The sequence below is a fragment of the Uloborus diversus genome, chromosome 8 (assembly GCF_026930045.1).
Source record: "Uloborus diversus isolate 005 chromosome 8, Udiv.v.3.1, whole genome shotgun sequence".
NCBI lineage: Eukaryota > Metazoa > Arthropoda > Arachnida > Araneae > Uloboridae > Uloborus > Uloborus diversus.
This window is the reverse complement of record NC_072738.1, coordinates 100,851,923-100,871,299: the sequence shown is the minus strand read 5'-3', so window position 1 is coordinate 100,871,299 and position 19,377 is coordinate 100,851,923. Positions and strand designations below refer to the sequence as shown.

Sequence of the window (19,377 nt, the reverse complement as noted above, 5' to 3'; positions counted from 1 at the left end):
TATGTGCTGAATACTTTTTTGGTTGATTTTTTTTTTTTTTTTTTAATTTGTCAGAATGTCTCGAAAAATTTCAGCTGCCTTTTGTTAGGTACATTATAATAAAGAACCGTGGATGTTCCTAAATAATATTTAAAGGTTTAATATTCAAGGGTTGCATTTTCTTTCAAAATTTTGTTGAGAAAATATTTTTTGTCACGGGAATTCCACTTGGTATTTTGTTACTTCTATTTAATTTTTTTAAATACTGAGAAGGTTTTCTTTTCTTTTCTTTTTTTTACTTTGTTCATCCCTAAATTAAAATTGGCAGCCACGGTTCTACGCCACCCCTGGAGGCGGCCCTGCCTTTACGTGTTCATTGTCCCCTACAGACTATTATTACAGGCAGCTGTTAGGACCTTAGAAGGTCCTGGACAAGTATGCAACAAAGTTATCTTATGAATTTACAGACACACAGTAAAGCATCTTATTGCTCACAGCAGAGCATTTTTTAAGGAACTTTTACTAGGTGACACAAGTTTATCATAAGAATAAAAATTATTGAGAAGGTTACAGCCTTTTTCTCAACAAATGTATGCATAATCGTCGTCTCAAAGTGGTATTTCTGTAAGTACTGTTTGTTCTGTGGCGGCTGTATAGGATTTCTGATTTAAAAGGAAGCCGATATGAACAAACCTTAAGCATAGTATTAACTCCGCTCCATAAATTTTTCGAAATTTTTAGTTTTGAAAACGCATTTTAGACGATCTTTGGTAATGTTAGGATTGAAGAGGTCCGGTGTCGCTCACCTGTCTATTTTTCGAACTTGTAGCTCTAAGAATGCAGTTTTAGAAGATCTTTTTGATGATGTTAGAGTGAGGAGAGATTTGAGGGTCCATATCCCAGGAAACTTTTCTTTATTTGTATTCTTAGAAATGCATTCTAACTGTCTTTTATAATATTATGCGCTCAGGTGCGACTCCCTCCCCACGCCCGTTTTTCGAAATTGAAACGTTCAAAACGCAAACATTATGTCCAATAATGTTCAGAGGAGGGTGGTTCGGGGGTTGTCCGGCGGATTTTTTTCTGCAATTGTAGTGCTAAAAACGGAGTTCAATGCGCTCTTTTTGTGATGTGACGTGGAGGAGTGATTCTAGGGCCCGCAACAAGAAATTTTTCTAATTTGCAGTCTTAAAGATGCATTCTACTTGTCTTTGATAATGGTAGGGGAGAAGAGGTTTGGAGCACTCCCTCGGAAACTGTAGCTCTATGAAATAAAAGATTAAAAAACTGAAACCCGACTACGGCAAAAAAAAAAAACCAAAAAGGTAATAAACAAGGTAGGGGCTGTTTAATATCATCGTCCTATTGAGTAAAACTAGTTACTTGATAGGTTAGATATTCCTATTTATTTAGTTCTATTGAAATCATCTGTCACTTTCACATTAATAACATTATAATTCAATTCAAATGCCGTTGTCGTGCGTTCTCAACTACAGTTCTACTATACCGCACGATTACGGTATTTGAATTGAATTATAATGTTATTAATGCGAAAGTGACAGAGGGTTTCAATGGAACTAAATAAATAGGAATATCTAACGTATCAAATTACTGGTTTTACTCAATAGGACGATGATATTAAACAGCACCTACCTTGTTTCTTATCTTTTAGGCTTTTTTGCCGTAGTCGGGATTCAGTTTTATAATCTTTTACTTTATTTAAATATTTTCCGTTTTAATCTAAGATGGACAAAAAATAATAGCGTGAGTAATTTACGGTAAGCATTTTAGTTTGATATACATGAATGGTAAACTTAATTTATTGCTATTACATGAAGCTGATAGAAAATTTAAACAATAAAAGATTGATTTAACTTAATAAGACTATAATAGTAATCCACACCAAACTTGTTTCTTACCCTTTGTTCCCTTAGTCGGGATATTAATAAATTTATTTAAAACCCACGCTAAAAAAATCGAGTTTTACAAGGTAAAATCAACTCCTCCTATTGTTGAAGTCAATTGATAGCGTACGTTACTTGGGCCATAATACCGAATCAATTGACACCTTATTCAGGAAAGTCGGATAAATAGTTTAGGTGCTACAGTGGAACATACACAAATACAAAAACTGCTATTTTTAAAAAAAAAGCAAATAAATCGTCTCATGCTACATTTGAAGTCGGTTAAAATATAGCCTATGTTACTCGGGCTATAATAGGGAATCGATTGACACCTTATTTATCAAAATCGGATGAATAGTTTAGTTACTACGATGGATAATACGTAAATACAAAAACATACATAGACTGCTAAAATTATAACATTATAACCCTTCCTTTTGGCTTCGCCGTAGCCGAGTGAAAAACAGAAAAATGTTCCGGCAAAAGTCAGTAACCTTTCTGAAACGGTTCTTGAAACTTTTTAAAGAATTGGGAAATCTCCTCTGTTAAAGCCAGCCATGTTTCGGGAACATTCGAGAAGAATGTGGTAGGTGGGTTTTAAATAATTAATTAGAGCCTTGCCGCTCCACCAACAGAGCTCCAGAAGCATTAAAGCACACAGACACGACAGAACTGCAAGTAAGAACTAAGCATACTCCTGGCAAAGCTGAAGCGGTCCTTGACTAATTCGCTCTTACCGATACATTAGTCAGTCTGGACAGACAGTAATCGTGGTAAAGCCCACACACTTAATAAACAAGCTCAGTCAGTCTTTAAACTGGTAGCGAAAAAATATTTTTCACAGCAGTGAAAAGTCTGTATTCGTGTAGGTTTTGGCAATTCAGGAAACTGTTTGACAAATATACTCGATTTTCTCAGGAAGTGGATGAAAACCTGCGAAATCCCGAAACGTTCCACTGAAATAGCCAGTAACTTCGGCCGTTTTTTTACAGTGTAGTCATCCAAGTTTCGTGGGTGATTTTCGTATCGTTCGAAGATATTTTTAAAAGATTCAGGACTGTAAGTGTCAAATGTAGCCTATGTTAGCCGGGTTACAATTAAAAAACGAATGACACCTTATTTATCAAAATAGGATGAATAGTTTTGGCGCTGCGGTGAAACAACCGTAAATACAAACAGACATAGACTGCTAAAATCATAACCCTTTCTTTTGGCTTTGCCGTAGTCGGGTAAAAACGAATAATACAATAACTTGAGCACTATATACCTGCAAGCAAGCATCTTAGTTTGAAACATATGAAAGATAAATTAAATTACAGTGTTACTACATAAAACTGATAGACAACTTAGATTATAAAAGATTGCTCTTACTTAATAAGAATATAATAATAATCAACACCTAAATTGTTCTTTACCTAATGATGTTTTTTTCCGTAGAATGGTTACAGTTTTTGTTATATTTATTTAAAACCTTTGCTAAAAAGAGAAAGGAATGAAATTGGTTAAAATCAGGATGTATAAGGTTAAATCAAATTGTCATATTGCTGAAGTCTGCAAAAATATTGCCTATGTTACCCGGGTCTCAATTACGAAACGAATGACACCTTATTTATCAAAATCGGCCAATATCTTGAACGATGCTGGCGAAAAGGAGAGGTGGAAGACCCTCCCCTGGAAACTTTTACAAGTTTGTTTTAAGCGCAGTTTGTAGACGATTTTTGGTAATATTAACAAGAGGAGTGGTTTGGAAGATCCCATATTAAAAAGGGAATGAAGAATAATTACATAGACTAGCATATAAAGCCAGTTTTGTTACTATTTCTAAAACATTTATGATCAGGGCCGGATTTAGACTTAACGGGGCCTTAAGTTATTTCAGGTATGGGGCCCTTTTTGTAATCCGGACCACTTTGTCGGTGGCGAAAGAGGAAATGCTAAAGTGTTTTTTTTTTGTTTTTTTATTAATGACTGTTATTACTTTTTTTGCTCTATATCTGTCTTTTCCCCTGAGACACATAAAGTTATGCATTATTTTATTTCTTCCTTCCTTCCTTTCTTTTTTTTTTTGTGTGTGTTTTTTTAATGTGTGTTTGCCTGCCTTTTTGGATTTCCCTTAAGAAGGGGAATAACATCGAGAGAATGATGCAGGGCTCCCAATTTAGGGGTTCCCCCAGAGGTAATTTTGGAAAAAAAATATATATAGTAAGATTCTGCAGTTTGAAGCCATATAAAGGAAGATTGGAATCAAAAATATTCGGGGGAAAAGTAGGCAAACAAAACTTTTTTAAATTATGTACTCTTGCAAGTTGAGATAATACACAGTAAAATTTTTTTAGGGGTCGACACATCGATGAGGCAGTCGACAGAGAGATAGAGCGAGGGAGGAGAAAGGATAATGCATTGTTACTTGCGCTCATGGACTTTCGATACAGCTAGTTTTTGATCACCTCTGCAACCTATCTACAAATTGCTTTAAAAGAAATAGGGTACACACTTAGAAAATAGGTAGCAAGAGAGTAACATACTGCCCATTTGAACAATTCATAATTTATACTCTTAGTAAGAAATAAAATTGAAGCATACTTTGACGAACATACATTGAAGCACACACTGAATTTAACATATTTTGGCACTCCTCCCCCTTATCAACTCCAATTTGTTAGAAATTTTAAAATTCAAGGCTTGTAGCCACACTTTTGCAAAATTTCAAGCATTTGAAAATAAAATTGATTTTTTTCAACTATTTCCATTTTTTTTTAGGGACGACAACTCACACAACTTTTCGTTATAAGCAATAGCTTTCAACTAAAATGTAAATCCGGCCCTGGAAATGATAGTATAAATAACAAGTCTCCAAAACATTTTTACAAATTAAAAGCGGTAATGGATAACTAAAGTAAAAGTTTTAGAAATAAATAATTTTTTTTTATGAACCAAACTTGCTCTTCAAAACCCTTTGTTTGAATCACCAAAATGAATTTCAATTTCATTATAACTTTGAAAGGATTTTTAATTACAGCTAAAACGTGTTACAAATGACTCCATCATTCTTCAGTCCTGTTGCCTCGAAACTGGAGAAAAAATAAATAGATTGCCAGTGCCTACAAGTTTCAACACGCAAATCCCTTTCATTCACAAAGCCATAAAAAAGGAAGTGGTAGGTGTGGTATAATCCTCAGTTACCCTAAAGCAAAAATTACTGAAAAGAATTCCAGGAAACAATCCCGACCCTTCAGCCCTCGGCTTTTTCGGAAAAATACCTCTCTCTTTGCATCTTCGAATGAAAAACTGCTGTTTCTGTTCCGCAAACTGCTTTTGCCGTCCCGTTCGCAAGTAGTGTTCCTGTATTGGTCCCTGTACCCTGTACACAGATGGCCGTGAAATGGTTATCGGCTATCATCAATGAAAGGGCTAATGAGGTGGGGTGCTAATCGATTGCTTAATCTGGAGCCGAGCGCGTTTTGGGCCGGTTCACAAGGGAAGAAAAAGAAGGCTTTCGTCATGTACGAGTCGACGGTTTTTTTAAAAAAGAAGGCAAGGGTCTTCCTAAGATTTTTACAAAGATTTGAAATCCGTTTACAAAAATGAGTGAACCAATTTTAGATTTTCCAATGTCGCAAAGTGGTTTGATTTCGCATCTTCTAGGCGACAGATTTTTTTTCACTAGTTTAAAAAAAAAAAAAAAGTTTTTTTTTTTTTTTTGGTACTATTCAATTGAAAGATCTAATGCGGCCCAAACCGAGGCGGCCCACCGGGCATTTGCCCGGCTGCCCGCCGGCCCCATCCGCCACTGTTTAGGATCGGCAAAAAACTAATGGTGGTGTGCTGCAAACGCTTTTACCCCTTACATTATCCAACATCGTCTAAAATTGCGTTTTTGAAACTTCAATTTCGAAATATTGCCGAAGGAGGGTTCCTGAACTCCATCCCTTCAATAGTGCATTCAAAAAGCGTATAAACGTTATGAAATTTAAATTACAATTTCTTTTTTAAATCTTTTATTTTGGGAAAGCCCACAGCGTCCCCTCCCCCCCTCTTTCTGTAATATTTTTTGAAGGTTGCCCAATATTGTGATTTTGGGACTATCAGTTTGAAATAATTGATGTAAGAGTCCCTGAACCCCTCCTTTCCCTGAACTTTACCAAAATGGCCTACCACAGCGTTTTTTGGATTTCAATTTGAAAAAAATTCTGGGAGAGAGCCCCCAGACCTCCCCGCCCCCCCCCCCCCCTCTTATTGCCGGATTTTAGTTTTTTGGACTTATGATGTCAAAACACTTAAATATTAAAATTTTAAGGCTTAAAATTTAAATCAAACAGATTGCAAAACTGGAATTGTTAAAATCTGCAACATTTATACATACAAATTTTTCCTTAAGCCCGCATGCGGGCGGTGGGGGGGGGGGGGGCTGAAAATATTTTCCGTCCTGAACACATCACCAAACTTGCACCCACGGAATGATTTTCGAAGAGGATAAAAAGTATTCTTCGATTCCTTTTGATACATTGTGACCCTTCAAAACGACCAATAAACACATAGACATCCCTTTGCTGGTCAGTTCTTTTATGGTTACTCGGATGACTTTTAAATCCCATCTGTGTGTCCAGATATCAGTTGCTCAAGTGTGGGAGGTATTTTAAAGATAAATGATTACAAAAGATCAAAACTTGCAGCTAATCCCCTCTTTCCCTAAAGGATACTTTTGTGCATGCAACTAAAAGCCCCCAGCTGAGAGAGGAATAACAGAGACCGCCTGAGAGAGGTCAAATCCCTAAGGAGGTGTCCCCCTTGGTGTCTTGTGGTCAACCCTTCCATATTATTTTCTTACAACGAAACAGTTTGAGAAAGGAATTTCAAAGCAAGCTTTACTGCTTGTATTTGGGAACATGTCTTCAGAAGAAAAAAAAGAAAATCTTGCTTGAAATCGAGTTGGATTGTTTTTCTTTTTTTAAACATACTTGGATAAATTTTAGTTAGTTTCATAGATTATTTACTAACTAAGACAATTTGATTATTGAAAAGAAACCAAATATTTTATTTCTATTTTTAAAATCTCATAAAAGAAGGTGCAATTAAAAGATTGGAGCTATTTTAAAACAACAAATAAAATCAAAAAAAGAAATTGAGAAAAGGAATGTTTCGTTTCCTATGAGTAAAGCGAAAAGAACTTAAGATATTATCATTTCATTTGTACTGTAGTATATATTTTATTTATTTTTTCATGATCAACTATTACGTATAGTCAATGCGGTTGTCATAATTTTTGTTTGAAATTAAAAATATTCAAAGCTGTATCACTAAAAATGCATCAAAGAATGCCGCGAATATAAAAAGTTATAATTTAAGTTTGAAAATATCATCATTTAAAAATAAATAAAGGGAAAAAAATAATAAAAAATAATAGTAGTATACAAATAAATAAAAAGCGTAGTAAGCGCATTATAATTTAAAAAAAAAACATACTCGTACAAAATTAAGATATGTAAGAGAATTTTAAAAAATATTATTGTGTAAAATAAATTAAAAAATTTGAGGATTATGAAACATTTAGTTAAGGATGCTTGTAAAAGACAGTGGATCTTTGATAACAAGAAAAAAATATTTCCGTTTCTTTGCTTTATTGAAGTATAAAAATATTGGTAAAATAAGTAAGGAAATATTTTCACACTTGTTCATTATGAGTTCAAATGCCAGAATGCTAAGAAACAAAGCTCCACGAAAAGATAAAAATGTGTTGCCTGAATATTTAAAGCATTATACATGTCCCATCCAAGAGTACTTGAAAGGTTAATATCTTAGTAAAGTAAAATAAATTACAACAACAGTTTCTTGAAATACTATAAGTTACATCCCTTTTGACTAAGGAAAAGAGCTTGATTACCGCTCCCCTAAAAGCACTATAACCCAACAGAGAAGCGCAATAACAGGGTTCTGCTCTTGGAAGTATCGCCGACACATATTCGGCCGAAGCAAAAACTGCTAGAAACGCCGTGACGACACAGGTTCGTCGAAGGCAGTTGGGAACCATTTTTCTTGCGACGAGCCTGAATAGGCCGGGGCAGTTTTAACACAAACTGCGCGGCCGATCCTGTATCAGCCGGAGCAGGGAATGGGTTAACATATCCATAAAAACATAAATATTTTGCTATGCGGTGACATCAATAAAAACTCGAAAAATATAACAGTAAAATATTATTAGTCTATAAATCTTCGTTTTGTAAGTATGTCTCCAAGCACTTCTTTTGTCTTTTCAATTAAATTTAATTTCTACTATTGTAATATAGAATAGTGTAATCATGCCCAATAACTTATTCACATTGTTAAATTTTATTACTTTTAAGTAAATTATGATCTAAAATTAGTTGCACCTATGTGTAATTAAAAAATTTTTTGGATTTATTAAATTCTAAAGTTAACAATCATTCTATTTTAATTAAATGATTAATTCATAATGCATAATGTTTTTGACTTATATACTAATTTTATTACACCATAACAATAATTTATGTGTGGATAATCAGTTGATTTTTCATTTCGTCCAGTTTTGTCCATTTCGTCCAGTTTTATCCAATTTCTTCCGGCGTCCCGGACTTTTTACAAAGAAAAGTGGACAAAATAGCAACCCTGTATACTGCACCCCCCCCCTCGTTACAGTGATTTTCTTAAAACTTTTGCAACAAAAAAAATTTCTACTATGACCATATAAATTAATAAAATGCCTATGAGAGTTATTGAATCGTATAAATTGGTATTTGGAGAAGCTGTATCGTTTGGAAGTACAGTAAACTCGCGATTATCGTTAGTCGGATTATTCGCGGGTCTTTTCAAAAAAATTTTCTTTAAATCCATGATTGTCTTATTGTTTGCTCTTAGATTTTACATATATTTTTTATATTCAGTATTAGTGGATGCAATGTAGCAATATTTTTAATTATAATTTAAATGTATGTGTGAGTTATTAATATTTTTTAGCTATTATATACACTAAATATTGTTTTTTGCCTATTAATTGGATTATCCGCAGTTACTGTGCCACCTTATTCCGTGGATAATCGGGAGTTTATTGTATATTCTTAAATGTATATATTTTTTTTCCTTCCAAATTTTAGATATTTACCCAAACAAGAAAAAGGCGAAGACTCATCTGATGATTTTTGTAAAAGAGTTCAAAATATTATAGCAAGAGAGCTAGGACTTCAGATGACTAAATATACATCATCAGATAAAGTTGAATATGCCAAGAATGTTCTACAAAATTCTCTCAGAAGGTAGAAGAAAATAGGAGCATGAGAATCTTAGTATTTGAATGAAACTCTTCAGCTATAGAGAATTATTTTTTGACTTATATATTTAATCAGTCATATAATTTTACATGATGTACAAAATTAAAATTCATGCCTACAAATGCTGGATTGAAATTGCTCCTAAAAGTCAAAGTCATATATGAGGACATAGCGATCTCAAAAATGTTTCAGGCAAAACTTTAATATATGTCAATTTGTGATTGTAGAACATTTAATTATATATTATCATAATTGCAGTAATCTCTCACTTATACATTACCTCTTTTATGAATCTCTCTCAGTTCTGTGCCAGTATCTCTGTACGTAAGTCTTAACTAAAAGTTGGACTTACTGCAGAGGACATGTAAAATGTGATGTAATTTAACTCTCATTAATGTATTACTAAGTCAAACATTTCAATTGTTTTTGTCAATATTTTACTTAGTTTTTTTTTCTTCCTACTCTTTTATAAACTCCTATTTAAAAATATCACAAAAAATTGATGTACCTGCTTTTAAACAGTTATTTTGAATAATGTGAAAAACTAAAAGAGGAATAGTGTGTAAAAACAAAAACAATCTTCACTTTTGAAACACTTCAAAGAATTATGATGTAATTTACGGAAATATCAGTTTATTTTAACTTAATTGCCAATTTCATTCATTAAAATGAAACAGCGGCTTTTCTACTTTTTTCCCCCTCATCTTAAGTTACCTTTAAAGTTAGTTTAATCTCAAATGAAGTTGAGTTTCATTTGTATGTCCTCACATTTTTGCTTTTTTTTTTTTTTTTTGATTTGTCCTTTTTGTGAATGTATAAGTGAAAAATTACTGCATTACCACAAAAGCATTTATTGTATATATTTTGTTGAAAATGAATAAATACTTTTTTATTTTCTTTTTACTCTGAGATTATATATGAGTTTTTTTCCCCCAGCTCTCTTCATTTTTTCTATAATACTAAATTGATTTATAAAAAATTTTTGCTGTAAATACTTAACAGTATTTTTAAAAAAAATGATGTTTACTGAGCTTGAAATCTACTTAGAAGGTTGTTAATTTTGGTCCTGCATACAAATCAGAGTAAGACAGAAACATAAACCTAAATAGTAAAATTAAAAATTAATATTTCAAGCTTTGCTATTTGAAATGATGAATGTAATGACTTGAATTTTCAATTATGAAAATTCAAATAAATATTGAAGCATATTAAACTTATCTCAGAAAAAAATAATCTTGTAGTATTTTGGCAAACATTTTAGCCATGACTCTCATAACAGTACTTCTTACTTTCTTTGCAACTGAAAGAAAATATCAAAGATCATAAAGGAATAGTCCTTTTTCTCAGGTAGATAAGCTTGGTTTTCTTAATGGCCATACTGAGCACCACTCATTGAAGCCTTGAATATCCTCTTTTTGATGGTTTACCAAAAGGATATTTACCCTCCTAGATATTTACGAAATAGTAGTAATACAATATATATATAAAACCCCTCCTAACAGACACACCTCTTATGCGAACAATTTTTAATTCCTCGATTCCAAGGCAAATAACATTATTAAACCCCTGTCCTGCGGACACCCCTCTGTTGCGGACAAAAAAATTCGCCCTGTTAGTGTCCGCATTAGAGGGGTTTTACTGTAGTAATTCAAAACCTTGGTCTTTACATAAATAAAAAATTCCCACTTACCTGATTACCTTTTCCAGATAGATGTAGAAGTTTTAAACAGCATTCCTATTAATACCTTTCAATCTACATCAGGAATACATGGCTTAGCTCAAATTTAAAATAAAAGATCAGAAATCCTTACTTTAGTTCTGTACTATTATTAATTGACTATATTTCATAGTTGCAGTAACTGACTAGCTGAAAATAATCCTTGTACAGTCTGCCCACGAATTATATGGAATTGACAAACATCTAGTTTAGACAAATGTATCTGAATGAGAAGGAAAAAGAAATTTTTTATGCTCATGCTCCACGAATTTTAATGTGTCTGCTTAATTTAGAGGCTAATACACATCTGCAAAAGACGGCATCCCTGAAAACTAATAGATGTGTCCATATCCACCGCTAAACTGGATGTTTGCCTTTCCATCTCATCGGTGGTCAGACTGTATTTGAGTAACTCAAAATTTCCAAGCGTCTGCCTTTTTTCTTTTCTTACAGAAAAAAGTCCCTTGACTTCAGAAATCTATTGCAAACTTTTACATTTTTATTAACAAGCTAAAATTATTTTATTAAATCTTTGGTAATATCTTGTAGGCCTAGCAAACATTAAGGCAAATTTCTCAAATGGTGTTGGCTTCAAATGACTTGTACGGAACTGGATAGAAATTTTCGAATGGGCATGGTAAAAATTTTAGCATACAAGCATAAAGGAAAAAATAAGATAAGAGTTGAAAATAATAAGTAACACAGTTAGTTATTTGGGTCATTCTCCAGAAAACATAACTTTTGAACGCAAATATTTTTCAATTTCAAAACCTTTTGTTTTCTTTTTTTTTCATTCTTACATGAAAATGTTAATTACTAGAAGTAACCATAAACAATGGCCCAGCTAAGTTCCAATTTTTTTACTCATAAATATAAAAAAAATTTAAAAATGCCTTGTTCACGGAAATAAAAATAAATAAAAAACTTTTTAATTTTAAAAACCAAGGCCAATTTAATATCAAAGTAGTGATTTTGTTAATTCTGCAAACAATTGGCTATTTTGATGATTAGTGGGAATATAATATTAAGCCTCTTAATTAAAGTACGGCTTAATTAGTAGTTTCAAATGTATGTTAAAAAATAGTATTTAGTAAATTTCAGGATATTCTGGCAATTTATAATTTTGGTAGAATGCCTATTATTGATGTATTTCCCCTCCATCATTTATTTTCACCTCAGAAATAATGACATTGATGAGGTCTGTCACCCGTGAGATTCACAGAAGTGAGGAATTTTCCATTACTATAGGCCTAATAGATATATTTTTCAGAGAAAATTGTTTTTTCTTTGTTGCTACAATCTGCACTTGTTAAGCATGTGAAAACATGTTCACTTCTTTTTTTACAATAATTTACATCCCTGAAATTCAAGTTCATGGAGGTGAGAAGTCAGAAGAACCACACTAAGTTTTTAAAGCAAAATCTGTCTTCTTGTTTTTCGACAAAAATCTCACTACTTCAACTATGGCTAAAAATAAACTAGGGGCTCCCTTGTATCATGGGAAATGAAATTTGATGTCATTACTGCCACTTGTTAATGAGGAATGGCATTTCGTGTTTAGGTAACGGAGGTGAGAATTTATCGTGTAACATGACACCTTGCCCTACTAAAACCAACTAAAACACAATATTAAAAAATTAAATATACTTAAACAATTAGTATTTGAGACTCTTGTGAAAGGAATAATAAATAAATAAGTATATACTTTTAATTAAACAAGTTATTAAGCAACATAAACAGTCATACCAGGTGTGTGACATGCCACAGAGGTGAGAATTCACATGTTGTGAACCAAAAATATACAAAAATAAAAATCATTATTAAAAAATTGTTGGCAGGTTTGAATAGATATATTTTTGATGAAAGTAAAAATTATCGTTAAATGAATTGTTCCTTAAAATTTTTACTGTAAAAGCCGTGTGACAGCAAAGTTACACTTTTTGAAGAAATACCCATTTCTAAGAGACTGGAATGCGTAAAAGTTGCAAGTATGGAAAAATTAGACTAATTTATTCAAAACTAGCAGTACCCGCACGGCAATACCCATGCCCCTGTTTAAATTAATTTGGTAGCAGTATTAATTAATTTATATCTATCTTTTTTGTATTTTCTATACCTATTTCCAGTTGCGTTTTGTGTCATTCACCTTTTTACGCCAAAACTGCAAACAAAGATCATTAAAAAAAATGTGCTTTATTCGTTTAATTAAATAGCGCAAAAAAAAGCTCTCTCCTTGTTTCCCGTAGTTTGCAAAAAGTAGCGTTTGCAAAAAAAAAGAAAAGCAATAACTCAATAATTCAATTAAATTAAGTACGCAAATATGTAACGTAAAATAGACACAGCAAAACGTCCGGCAGAATCGACCTCGCTACAGTAACTCACCCAATTAGTGAGCATCGATAAGCAATTGTGATTAAAAAGCATGGTACATCTAGGACAAAAAGGTAATCCGGTATCCCTTATGAAAAAGAATTCAACTCCCCAGCAGAAAAACAACACAATTAAAAAACATGGTACATCTAGGACAAAAAGGAAATCCCGTATCTCCGTGTGAAAAATTTAATTATTGAAAAGCTATCGTTTGAGAAAAGGAAAAAAAAAAACCCTCTAGAATACCCCTCCCCCCATCTGATGTCAAATAACCATAAAATTATGGATGCAAGTTTGGTGATGTGTTCAAGACAGAAAATATTTTCAGCTCCCCCACCCTGCATGCGTGCTTAAGGAAAATTTATGATTATAAGTGTTATAGATTTTAAGAATGCCAGTTTTGGAATCTGTGTTTTTATTTGAATTATAAGCCTTTAAGTAGCAATATTTCAGCATTTTGATTTTGTAATTCCAAAAACGTAAAAACCGCCAATAAGGGGGGTTTGAGGGCTCTTCTCCAGAAAGTTTTTAAAATTGAAGTCTAAAAAAAGCAATGGTATGCCATTTTGGTAAAGTTCAGGGAAAGGAGGAGTTCACGGACTCCTACATCAATTATTTCAAATTAATAGTGTCCCAACATCACAATATGAGACGAACTTCAAAAATATTAGAGAAAGAAGGTGGGGGGGGGGGGCTCTCCCCGGAAATGAAGCTTTAAAAACGAAATTGCAATCCATCTTTCATAACGTTTATACGCTTTTTGAATGCATTGTCGAAGAGATGGAGTTCAGGATACCCTCCTTGAGGCAATATTTCGAAATTAAAGTTCCAAAAACGCAATTTTAGACGATGTTGGATAATGTTAGGGGTAAAAGCGTTTGCAGCTCCCCGCAATTAGTTTTTTGCCGATCATAAACATTTTTATTTGCAGCAATAAAACCGCTTGGGACATAAGATTTTCACTTTTGCAACATAAATCAGTTCCGATCGGAAAGGCTACCCAAGGTAGCGCCAGCAAACCTTAAAAAGAAGGAAAGATGGAGGAAGGGTATGGGCGACTGATGATAATGAACAGGCACCATTCCCCCATAGTCTTCATTTGAAAAAGAATTCTTTTATAAAACAGCAGGTGGTGAAATTAGCAATAAAAAAATCGCTTCAGTGAAGTAGATATATTTTTTAAATGAGGTACACTATCCAATGTTCATTAAATAAAAAAAGAAATAGGGGAACAGAATCTTTACCTTAGGCAGGCCCCCCCCCCCCAATCATATCCCTCAAGGCACTCAAGTATAGCCAAAAGTGGCGTTTTATATATTTCAGCATCAAAAAATTTTTGGAAGATAACTCCCGAACCCCTTCCTCTGAGTTCACCGCAAATGTCCTAAACTTGAATTTTTAAGTCTGCAGTTTCCAAATTTGTTTCTAGGAATAGTATGCCCCCTACTCATAAACATGACGTAGGACCGCCTAAAAGTTTTAATACTTTAATACTCCTATAATGCGTCCTACACCCATCCCCCTTAAGTCATCAAAAAGAGCCCAAAACAGAGCTCTTAAAATTTCAGTAATGGAAATATTTCGGGCTGGCCAGCTGAATACCCCTCCCCCCTCTAATTGTATTTACTAAGGGCAGTATGAGTTTATGTTTAAGATTTATTTTTCTCTATTACAGCAACTCCCCTCTCCACATCGTCAAAGACAACCCAAAGCTTTAAGACTTCAATTTCGAAAATGTTTCGAGAAAGACCCCTGAATTCCCTAACCCTTAACTCACTCAAAAATAGCCAAAATAGCATTTCAATACTTCAGCATGGAGAAATTTTTGGGAGAGAGAGAGCTCCCCCCCCCCCCCCCCTCCCGAACTCCTTCCCCTAAGCTCACTAAATTTGACTTAAATTTGCGGTTCCCCCTTTTCATCACCGAAGTTTTAAGAACTTAAGTTCTAAAATTTATTGAGTGAAAGCCTTCGAATTCCCTCTTCTAAGGTCGTCCAAAGATTACTTAAAGCTGAGTTCTGAATACTTCAGCTTTGAATAGTTTTCAGGAAAGGGGGACCCCGAACCCCAAGACGGTCTAAAGTTGCGCTTTTAAGACTCCAGTTTCGGAATTTTGCCTAAAGAGAGCCCCCTTCCCCCTTCTTGGCATTGCCAAAGACAGCCTAAAAGTTTTAAGAAATCAATTACAAATACTTTTTGGAAGAGGATCCAAAATGCTCTTTCTCTTAAAGTCATTTAAGTATAGCTTCAAATAGTTTTTAATACATCAGCTATAAAATATTTTCATGTTAGAACACCAAAAAAATTTCTCATAAATTCACCAAGGATTGTCAACATTTGAGTTTTTAAAACTCCAGTTTTCGATTTTTTTTAAACCTCCCCCACACCACTTTTACATCATTAAAGACAGTCTAATCATTATTGATTTTTAAGAGTTTGTAGTGGAGAAATCCTGAACCAATCCTAGCTTCAAAAATGGCTTTCAATTCATTTTTTCGATATTTTATACTGGAGCCCTTGAGTAGCCCCCCCCCCCCTAGATTGTCCAACATATAAACGTTTTTGAACCTCAGTATGGTCGATTAATTTGCAGACTTAGCCTCTTTGCAAGAGCAGCGTTTTTTCACAAACTCGTGCTGCCGTTATTTTTCTCGTTTCCTTTGTCTCTCTCTCTCCCCCCCCCCCTATATTTCCATTCTAGCGAGTGTTAGATTGAATGACATTGGAATTTAGAAATTTCTCAAGTCTTTGTCAAAAATGCAGGAACCGCAGTCCAACGGTGTTTCAAACCAGCTTGAAATCCCCTCCCCCCCCCCGATTCTTTTTAAAATTAACATTTTCATTGAAATCTTCAAAATCCCATATAGTTCCCGTTTTATCTGGTATGTGGGCACCCTTTGCTGTGGCATAAACATTTCTCGTCAGCAATCACTCTTAATTGGTGATTCAGATTGAACTCTAAGATATTTTAAGAGTGCACATAATTTTCATTTATAGGTGCAGTTTGCAAAAAAAAATGCAAATGAAAAAAAAATGAAAGGATGATCGAAAATAGCAAGAGAAAAGGCTAATTTTTCAATTAGAGAAGATTATTTCGAACAGAAAAAATTCAGGGAGAATAGCCAGCAACTCTGCAGTCTGCAATGCAGTGAGTTGGAAATAACAGAACTGCACCTAAAAAAAAAAAATCAAACGGCGCGAGTCAAAAAACAACTCCTCCGAAAGCATGTTGCAAACAAAACAAGATATGGTGGAAAATCGAGAGAATGTCGATGTAAATTTGGTTATGGAACGGTCCAGTAAGTAAAGCATATTTTTCAAACACTCAATTTTTCTTTTTCAAGTAAAAACTGAAAGAAAGTCATTGAATTTCTTTCCATTCCGACCTCTGTCTTAGAAATCTTGTCCAAGACGGAAATCCGTCCTGAGACGGAAGGTCTTGCACTTGTGCATAGAATGCGTGAACACCCTTTAAAAATGAAAATGCAATCTAAAATACTCTGCAAAATAAACAAATAATCCCGACTCCATTGTTTATCGCCAAGCGACTTTGAAATTAAAAGGGAAAATGAATTAACATTAGCACAAAAAAAAAAAAAAAAAAAGACACAGTAAAACGTTCAATCGAAATCCATTCATGACGTCACAAAATGAAGAACCATTTACTCCCCTAGTCCGAAGGACAGTAGCAGATAAAATGTGTCACTTTAAAATTAAAAAATTGTTAAAAAAATCTACTGCATATTTCTGAAAAAAGAAAAAAAATCTGAAGAGGGTAAAAAGGTTTTCCCACTACATGCTAAATTTTCAGAAAGAAATCTCTCATACTTTTTGTGGGATGGGTTTAGAAAGAATTAAACCCAGGAAAATGCGAAAAATAAAGGTTTTTTCAAAATTTGCTAATTTTTTTCTAATAAAAGTTTTTGCGTGTGTTTGAAAACTTTTTTTTTCTGTAGAGGGAGAAATCTCTCATACTTTTGGTGGGATGGGTTTAGGAAAAAGTTAAAGTCGGGGGGGAAAATGCAAAATAAAAGTATTTTCAAAAATTCATGAAAAATTCAAACATTGATCAATTTTTTCGGTTGTCATATTTGAATTTAGATTCCCTACACTATGGTCAAAAATATTTACACGGCGCGATTGGTTGGGGTTCCGTGACGAATTGAACACAAAAAAGGGCTAAAAATCAATTTCTAATTAGTTTTTTCTTAATTAAATGTTTTAAGAATTTCGGCTTCAAAGTGCACGCCCCCAGGATACGTTCGATTTTTGTGCCAAGTTTCAGAGCTGTAGGTGCTATAGAGGCTTCTGGCCATCGGGTACAAACAAACGAAGAAAGAAACACAGTCACCTTTATAAATATAGATGACAGCAAGGGAAAGGCTCAGGGGGAGTGGGGTCACTTCCACTCACCCTTTTTATGACATGTCCCTGCAGCTTTTCAAAACAACAAACTGCCATAGGAAAGCCTTTGAACTCTAACAATTTTGATAAATAACAACAAGCATGGATATTATGACATATGTTTATTACAGTAAACAAAATATACAATGAACAGAAAACTAAAATATGATTGATTTTTTTCATTTACATAACTGGATTTTGTTGTCTTAAGTTCAAGAATGCGCTGTTCGCTATACATAAGGCATCTCAGGGAAGAGCAGATCATTCGTTTCAATCATAGATTCTAGAATATAGATCTTGGGTTAATCTAATGTATGCTTCTTTTTCATCAGGTGTCATTTTAGATATGAGTTCTTCAGTAACTTCATCAATAGCATATTTTTGATCTCCTACTGAAATCATTAAATTATCCTCTTCCTCACTTTCCATTTCTCCAACTTCTAAACAAAACAAAAAAAAAGAAAGAAATGAAGGAATACACTTTTAAGTACCATGCATACATTTCTAAGTCACAAGGGAAACCTATCAAACATAACAATGCTCAAATTAATAATAGCTCAATGTGCATTTCCATTTATAACATATATTCAAAAAAAAAAACACATACACAGACAAATTAACAAATGCTGGTGGCCAAAAAAGAAAAGTGCAGCAAAGTATTTTCCTCAGTTTTACAATACTGTCAGCCCCGCTTAATCGGGTAACCGATAAGCAAATACACCGCTTATATGTATAAAACCTCCCGGAACCAAAAATTTCCCCATAGACGCAACGTTAAAGATTTCCACTTAATCCAATAATTTTCCCCAGATAGATAATCAAATAATAGTAATCAGCTTTTGCAAATATTTTTGCTGAGAAAACTTTTAAACAGGGTTGGGGAAAAAACCGGTTCTTTTGAAAAAAAAAAAACTTTTTTATACCGGGTTTATTTTGTTTAAACTCTAATTGTAAGAATAACAATTTTATTTTGGCAAATTCATGAATATTTAGTGATTATTGTTAATGAATGTTTAATATTCACATTTGTACTTAATTTCTTGATGATTAATTAAATAATTAAAAGTAAAACCTTTTAATTTCATTTTCTCATAAATAGCACTTTCGATAGGAGAAATATTGTTTGAAAATACCTAACTACTGAAAAAAGTACCATAAATGTAATAAATAGACATTGGCACAAATGAATAATCCAAGAAATAATTTGCTGTGAGAGTTAAGATTAAGTTGTAAATCAATTTCCTCATAAATATAGCTTTCTATGATAAATATATGAATAAAAGTGAAATTAAAATCAAGTATTCTAAGCATAGTAAGTATTTTGCAGTATCTACAAATGAATCACAAGTCTGATATATGTTACACAATTTTAGAAATCAAAAGACCAACATATATATTTTTTTTAAGATTAAAAAAAAAGGGTAAAGATAATGCAATAATTTACGTTGTGTATCATTCAGAGAACTTTTACAAATAGGACAGATGAGGCAGTGAGAAGCAAAGGGATGCAAGTGGACATTTTCAAGTTCTGGGCATAACTCATTAAAAGATAATGTCCTAGGTAGGCTTTTATTGAATTTTTTAAATCACGCTGTATAGCAGCACTTACCAAAGCTACCAGTAGTATCAACGCTTGCCCTAAGACAGAAGAGAGGTTCCCCTACCACTTGTACTAGTTATCTCCAAATTTTTAATTTTGCCACTTACATCCCTTTGCTTCT

The 19,377-nt window shown here is 33.4% G+C and overlaps 2 protein-coding genes across 3 annotated transcripts in view; one reads left to right on the top strand and one right to left on the bottom strand.

Annotated features, from left to right (window-relative positions):
• Positions 1 to 10,001, top strand: part of LOC129227691 (lipid droplet-regulating VLDL assembly factor AUP1 homolog) — a 46,544-nt gene extending 36,543 nt beyond the window's left edge. For both annotated transcript variants that reach the window (XM_054862285.1, XM_054862284.1), the window contains exon 8: positions 8,993 to 10,001. In XM_054862285.1, the coding sequence (XP_054718260.1) occupies positions 8,993 to 9,155 (163 nt within the window). In that variant the 3' untranslated portion in view covers positions 9,156 to 10,001. The remainder of the gene's footprint in view (positions 1 to 8,992) is intronic.
• Positions 10,002 to 17,924: 7,923 nt separating this feature from the next.
• LOC129227531 (general transcription factor IIE subunit 1-like) overlaps positions 17,925 to 19,377 on the bottom strand; it is a 51,091-nt gene continuing 49,638 nt past the window's right edge. Inside the window, exon 6 of the mRNA XM_054862106.1 lies at positions 17,925 to 18,096. Coding sequence (XP_054718081.1) covers positions 17,927 to 18,096 — 170 coding nt within the window. The 3' untranslated portion in view covers positions 17,925 to 17,926. The remainder of the gene's footprint in view (positions 18,097 to 19,377) is intronic.